The 7,535-nt window shown below is 36.6% G+C and overlaps 1 protein-coding gene across 1 annotated transcript; it reads right to left on the reverse strand.

Annotated features, from left to right (window-relative positions):
- Nucleotides 1–4,938: 4,938 nt before the first annotated feature.
- LOC142351443 (uncharacterized) lies at nt 4,939–7,097 on the reverse strand. The gene is made up of 2 exons (XM_075403454.1): nt 5,987–7,097; nt 4,939–5,605 (listed from the first exon to the last, which is right to left on the reverse strand). The coding sequence occupies exons 1-2, from the start codon at nt 6,798–6,800 to the stop codon at nt 5,148–5,150; spliced, it is 1,272 nt and encodes a 423-aa protein (XP_075259569.1). The 5' UTR covers nt 6,801–7,097; the 3' UTR covers nt 4,939–5,147.
- Between the last annotated feature and the right edge of the window lie 438 nt (nt 7,098–7,535).

Consider the following 7,535-nt stretch of genomic DNA (forward strand, 5'->3'; position numbering starts at 1 on the left):
AAGTTTTTTTCTCAAAAAGTCACCAAAATTATCAAAACTGCCTGGACAATTTTCCCAAATTTTCAAATTATTTCTAAATTAATACTGTACTTAAAAAGAGATCATAGAATGAAGCTGGAAAGCACCGATTTATCTTTTGTTACCACTAGTTGTAAAATTTCCTTGAAAAATGTACAAAAACAATCTTTGTCTTCCTAATAAAATAAAAGTTCTTGTCAGGCAGGCAGTTAAGGTTCCTCAAACTTTCAACAGTTGATGCGACAATGGACAACGAAGACCTTCGAAACATTGCCTTAGCAAAAGGAAGAAAATAAAGCAGTTAAATATTCAATGCAAGATTTATCAAAGTCCTCCTAGTTGGTCAATCACTAATTGCTTGTAGCTAAATTTGGAAGTTGTGGTCCCAGAAGTACAATAAAACGGTCGTTAGATTCTTTTCTACCAGACTGCAAGCAATTTGTGATGTTCTCCAACAGGTCTTGAGATACGAGAAACATAAGTTTTGTTTTTCCACAAGAATCTGTTCTGGGGCTACTGTTCTAGAAGAAAGCATTTGATTTTTTTTATTTTTTGAGGTGCATTACTGCAATCATTTTCCCTCCAGCTGCTTCTGGAAATCATTTATCAAATGTTTTTCTTTGGAAGTCGAAAAGCGCTTGTTAAAAAAGTTTCCCAGGACACTTTCCAGATATATTCGAAAACAATTAGAATTTCATTTTACAAGACATGAGATCAATTAGTTTCGAGAAGCAGAAAGGCACAAAAGGTTTCCAAGAAAAGACGTTTTCATTTCGAGTCAAGTAAAGGCATCATTACTTAGAGAAATTCAAGCCATAATAATTCATTTTGTAGCAATTCAGAATTTTAAATCATCGTAATGAAAATGATTTTTCAATTTAGCTTTGGGTAGGTGAAACTTTTCATTTAAAATGCCATCATTCAATTTTGTCCCTTGTGCGTATTTCTGTTAGGCGGCTCTCCTTTCGCAGAGGCTACGAAGATTTGATTGTTGATTCGCACCGTAAATCGAACTGCCAAACACCATTTCTACATATGCATCCGAAATGCCACAATCCAATTTCTGCCCAACTCGTAGCGCAAAATCGATTGACCCAATTCTCAACCCCCCCCCCCCCCAGGACTGATTGGTATTATCTATCAAACCCATATACGCACGAGAAATTGACAATAAACTGCTTATACAGAACGCAACGCCCAATTGAAAAATTATGCGCAATGCATACTTTGTGCAGATAAACCACTATAAATGTCTTACTAAAAAGTTGCAACCACTTCTTTTTGCCGTTTCTTAATAAGCAAGTGACCATATTGAACACCGAAATTCTTCATGCTAATGTGAATCGCAAAACAGTTGGCGAACTTTCAGAAGTTATTAATCGTGTATTTGTCAGATACCGAAATATTACTGTTAAGTGGTATCCATAATAGTTAAGGAAAAAAAGCTAAATGGTTGAAAAACGTGTTTGGTAGTCCAAAAGAACCCGCAGACAATGGTGATCCAAGAGATAGCGAAGATTCGATTGTCAGAGATGTCTTTCTTGCAACCGTGTTCCAGACTAAGAGATCAAACCCACAACTGTTGGCCCTAAGAACAAGATAGGACAACCAATGCGGAAATCAAAATTCAGCGCTAATTTAGAGTGCCGTTTAGACATACAGCATGTAGTTGCAGTTGCCGACTGCAGAGAGGAGTTACAGTCAATTTTTTCACACGCAACAGCAGCGCGGACACAAAAAACTTGCTATTATAGATTGTGACGACAAACAAAATAAGACCAGGCTGAAACTTAAGACCACCTTTGGATTTTCAACAAAAGAAAATCATGTCTACTGCACAGAAAAACTAGCCTTAAAAGCAGTTTGCTTAAGTTTGCTTAAGTGTGCAGCAGAGACAAAGGTTGGGCACAAAAAACCTCTCCTCTCTTTAGCTGACGACAAAGCACAACAAATAAAACAGTAAACACATTAAAAGAAATTGCAAAAAAAAAAATTCCACACTGGTTCAAAATACGTTTCATCTCTCGACAGTTATAAAGCCAAATGGTGCCTTCTATAGCTAATTGACGGCACCCCAAAAACAGAAGTTTAAAACCGGTAAAAAAGAATTGAAACTGATGTTAAGTTCGGGAGTTTTTGAACTACCTGTCGTACAGAATCGTTTACTGTAGTCGAATTAATTTGCGGAGCGAAATTAAGATAGTTTTTGTTACAAAAGTATTAGTGATTTCGCAGAGCGAATTTGCTATTTAATTTGTGCCTTGAATTTCCGTTTTTCTAGGTTCCACCCTTTTTTTAGAGTGATTTTAGCGTCGCCAAATCAGCGTTAACTTATACACTAGTATTTCGCTGAGCGAAAATAGGCTTATTCTGGTATTATGAAATTGAATGATTTACGGGATGAAATTCGGATTGAAAAGAGTCAACTAAACTTGAATTCAGATTCGAGAAGAATGAATTAAATAAAACTACCAAATTGTGATCAGCAATTTGATCATAACTAAAATTGGAAATTGCGGCAAACAGAATAACTAGACAGTATGAACAGACAATTATTTCACAAAATTTGATCAACAAATTTAATAGGCATGAATGAGGAAGATTTGATCTTCAAACAGGATTTGAACAAATTAGAACAAAAGGATGAAAATGAACCAAATTAAAGATTCAGTAAAATTAAGAGAACTAAAATGATGAAATTGAACTAAATCAAAGATAAAGTAAATTAGGGGATTTTGCACTACAATATCAATAGCCCAATGTATACTATATCACATTTCCCCCTCAACAAAAATAAACAATGAAGTAGTTTATCAGATTATTAATAAAATATGTACTGGTTACTATAAAAATTAATATAATGCTTGTAAGGAGTTTAATCAGAGTCGCTTTCGTAGATGCGTTCCGCCTCGCCAACTGTCATTGATGTTTCGGGTCCTTCATAATTTGGAGAGATGTAGTATTGAGTTGGGAATGATTTTACCGGCCAACAGGGGCCTACTGTGAAATCGGACTCTACATTTTGATTATTGGTGGCTGCTTTTTGGATCGTAGATACAATCGATTTGTTCTGTATTTGCTGTTGTTTAATCAATTGTTTTCGTTTTTGGCGTGAAAGTGCCGAAGTTGATGAAGTGGTTGGTGGACATGTTTGTGTGGATGTCAATGATTCATCAGATTAGGTTATCGATGGGGATGAGCGTTTTATTTTCTGAGTCAGTTGTAATGCTTCAGTTGCTTTGGTTGCTGCCTTCCGCATGTGTCGGGTTGGTGGCTCCGCTTTCTTGATGAAAATCTTTTTTCGAGTCATGATACTGTAGAAGATCGATAAAAATTGCATCTAAATTCTTCGGGAAATGGGACGCTAATAAAATGAGGAGATTTTTTCAAATGACTTTTTCCCAAATCTGAGATAAAAACTTGGTTATCGTTCACTCAAACAAGACTTTTTTCACTAGAATTCAAAACCTCTGCCATTTAATTACTCAATTTCTCAAAAAAAAGTGAAACAGTTACGTTCAATCATAAGAATCTGAACATTACCTATGTTGTTTGAACCGTATTTTAGCTTTAAATTGTCGTCCACTTCCAAACAAGAACAAAAAATCAATTGAAAATTCGATTGTCGAATACATTTGGAACTGATAGAAAAACGAATGTGTTTTTAAGCCTTTAATGCTTTTAAAACAGTCCACTGATATTCCTCGTCATCGTGCTCTTTTGAAAGAAAGCTGTTCCAACAAAACCTATATTAGCAAATTGAAAAACTGTATTGACAGACTTCTGCCAATGTACTTTAATTTTAAGGACAATCACAGCGAAGAAGTTTGACACGTTAAATAATTTTTTCTTGCCGACTAGGAAATCGAAAGGGCACATTTTGGACGCAGCCGGGATTTGCCTTCACCAAATAGAAGCAGTGTGAGAATCAAACAAAAAATTGTAACAAATTTGGTGATCGAAAAAAGTTCGTTAAATCAAAAGACTGTTCCGGTGGTTAATTAATTCGAGGATATTCACTGGATCTTTTTGAACAAGAGATACAGACTTTCAAAAAAAGCCATATGCGAGTCGCAAACTGACGCCGGGTGACGACACTGCAAAACTGTTGATGATGAGTCCCCCTTCCTCGAAAATTAGAAAAACCTGTGGATAGCTAACAGAAAAAATTTCCTAAAAATTGGACGGTTTATATGAGACAGCAACTCAAAAGAACAAGATTCTTCTTATCTTCAGCTAAAAGATGAAGACAATGAGCAAGACATGTTCCTGTGTACCCAAAGGAAATTTGGCAAATTTGGAACAGCCGTGGTGCATTTTGATACTCTTTACGCTTATACACACATATACTTCTCCTTACATCCACCGCACCCTGCCACTGTCCAGCAAAACATTCAATCTACGGTTTCAGAGACAATCCAGGATGAAAAAACTTAGCATCGCAAGTTCAATCATCGGATTTCACGTGACATTCCACCATTGGCCCAGTTTCATGTACAGACCCCAGAAACTGCTGCTTGAGTGACCTTATCTCAATTGACATTGTCGAGAGGTAAATTTGTCTTTGGAATCCACAAGACATTTAAATATATCAGCATAGCTATATATGGCATAGCTAGCGCATTTTACTCATTGATATTACCAGCGATGATAATATAACCAGAGAAAACATTGTTTTAATTATAGTAACCGTCGAAACGTTTATGATTTATACTCCATAATGATATTCTAGTTTCAAACTTCGATTTTTAAGCACAATTTTTTAAATAAATGATTAAAGCTTGTGCCGAGGCATTTAGTTCCATGAGATGAACGCCAAACGTTCTTATAAGAGTTCAACTTATAACCTTGCCTCTAATGTCTCGAGAACTTTTCGTTGAATAACCAGAATTCTGCGTATTTCTAAAAACTCGATGAAAACCAAGGAAAAGAGTCAAGTTAAAACGATATCAAATCAATTTTAACAGGGCAACATACTTAACAGCTTACGCAAAAAGCAGTTTAATTATACAAGTTTAATGCCAAAATTTAAAGTTTAAGTTAACAGAAAAATCACATAATAAAGGTTTAAATTAACATTTAACTCAGTTAATTTGGAAAAAGATTAACAATTTTCTCGCAATGAGTTTTCAGTGTTCGCAGATTTCGATCGCATTTTCCTCCTTAACAGAACTGGAGCTGGATCTGGAGCAAATAGAAGACGCCGGCGACAATGACATCTCGGGTCGTTCCGTCTCGTGTTCTAGGTTGAACTCGGCGCTGATTGGGTGCATTTGAGGAGCAACTGAAACTTGAGAAATGGGAACGTTGATTGTCGTCGAGGTGTTGTTGTTGTTATTATTGTTGTTGTTTTTAGTGGAACATTTTGGATGTTTCTTCAAGATCTCCGACGCCTCCTCGGATGTGAGTTTGTGTTTGTGTAAGTAGTGAAGCTTCAAGTTCTGTTTCTGTTTGCATCTGTGTTCGCAAAGGGTGCACATAAAAGGTCGAGCATTGACATGGTCCGCTAGTTCGTGTTCGATCAAGCCGCGTCTGTTTGAGGCAGTGAAGTTGCACAGGGTACATGCAAAACATTTGGGCTCGCCATCTGAAATTAAAATTTAAATTTTACCAAGTGTTTTACTATTTTTAGCCCCCCCGCCCCTGGGCCGCTTAATAATTCACAATTGGGTGCTATTTTTGTGGGTGGGTAGGTGGGTGGGTGGGTTGGTGGGAGGGGGGGCAGACTAATGTGAAAACTTTTGAAAACCGTAAAAGTAAGCAGTTTTTGATAATTTTTGATAAGGTTGGTTCTCTTATTCTCAATTATTTAACTCCAAACCACTGTCATTGGAAAAATTAACAGCTTAAGTATCGATTTTTCATGAACACCTTTCTAATGATCAATGACTAGAGCAAATAGAGGCGGGAGGGGGGGTATTATGGATATTTTTGAAAAATCAAATAAACGTTCTGTCACTTTACGTACTTTTCTTGGAATCTGTTAAGTTTCCGGTCAAATGTTTGCTGGGCTTGGGACCCCGTCGTTTAGCTGGCTGTTTGTCCCCACCATCAACGATAACCTTGGGATCATTATTGTTATCGAGCGACTTTTCGGCGTGCATTTGAATAATCTGTTCAGGTGATAATTCCTGCTCCTCTTCAATTTTCGCAGTAACTGGGGGAATAACTTTGCGGTTGGGGTCTTCCGTCGGAATTAAAGGCGCTCGTTCTTGCTTAACTCCAGCACCGGCTTCTGAATTTGGCTCGGTCGGTTCTTTTTCACTGGACTCGTTTGGTTTTTTGACCGGTGCAGTAGACAAGTCAAGCGGCACATTTTCGCTGATAGACAGAGCAGCTTCCGATTGAGAAACACTTTCGTCCTCGTTTGAAGCTTTTTCGTCTTCCGAACTTTTTGTCTCGGCTGCTTTTGTTGACAGATCCAACGGCTGGGGGAGTTCTAAAGTCAATTCTTCTTGTAGGGAAACCGATTGTTCAACTGTTTTGGGTCCTTTCGCCTGTTGTACCATTTTTAACATCGTGCAGGAATCAACGGGTTTTCGTTTTCGTCCTCGTTTCTTCGGGCTTTTACAGTCGCGTAAACTGCCGGCTTTGTTTACTGCATTCTGCTCAATGACGGGGTTGCTAATAGCCACGGAGCCCACGCATTCTTTTCGGGGGTCGTTTTTAACAATCATTAAATTCTCGGCGAACGTCGGGTAGTCTTGCACGTTTTTGACGAAGGATTTATTGAGCTTGAGGGTAAATATTATTTCCAAATTTTCCTCTTTCGATATTTCCATTGTTTCGTGATTTTTAGAGGTACGTTTTTTTATGTGGCTAGAAAGTGAGCAAGTTTATTTTGTGTGATAAAAAGCACACTGTGCAATACAATGAATATATGATGAAATGGTTTAAACAATATTTCACTTTTGAAACCACTTTTGTGTTGTGAAAAAATTAAGTCACAAATAGCACAACGATGAAAAATCAGAATGAATTTTTTGAGTGATGATGGCGCTTTGTTCTAAAAACATGCACTAAATTATTGCTCATCGAAACTATATATGCGATAAAAATGAACCACAATCGCCGCAAATGTAGCAAAATTGATGATTAATTGTGTTAAAAATCAAGATGACTTGTTTTGAGCAACTAATTTTTAGCTGATATATGCGTGCGTTATAAACTAAATCGGAGAAAAATGTCACTTTTGATATGAAGCAAATCGTTGCAAATCAAATTCGCAACAAAACAACATTGAGTGAAATTGTTAACAGGCAAAAACTTCAAGGCAATTATTCCATTATTAGAAACTGAAACAGTATTAAATTATATGGCGTGATTTATTGAACAGAAAGTTAACAGAAATACATTGAATGTTATTGAAGAAGTTATTGAAGAAAGGTTAATCTGCTTAAAATTGAAAGATCATTCACGCCTCAAATATAAAATGAAGTATATATTATTAAGTACATTATAAATTAATGTGTTATAATACCATTCAACAAATCGAATGAATTAATTGTTCAGCTCTT

Source organism: Convolutriloba macropyga, chromosome 13, assembly GCF_964194025.1.
Source record: "Convolutriloba macropyga chromosome 13, txConMacr16.3, whole genome shotgun sequence".
NCBI lineage: Eukaryota > Metazoa > Xenacoelomorpha > Acoela > Convolutidae > Convolutriloba > Convolutriloba macropyga.

Bases quoted from the DNA above. Each gene is read 5' to 3' on its own strand.
- LOC142351443 (XM_075403454.1), bottom strand. From the start codon at position 6,800: ATGGAAATATCGAAAGAGGAAAATTTGGAAATAATATTTACCCTCAAG. The intron at 5,606-5,986 runs GTACGTAAAGTG...TTTTAATTTCAG, and splicing joins CTTAACAGATTCCAAGAAAA to ATGGCGAGCCCAAATGTTTT.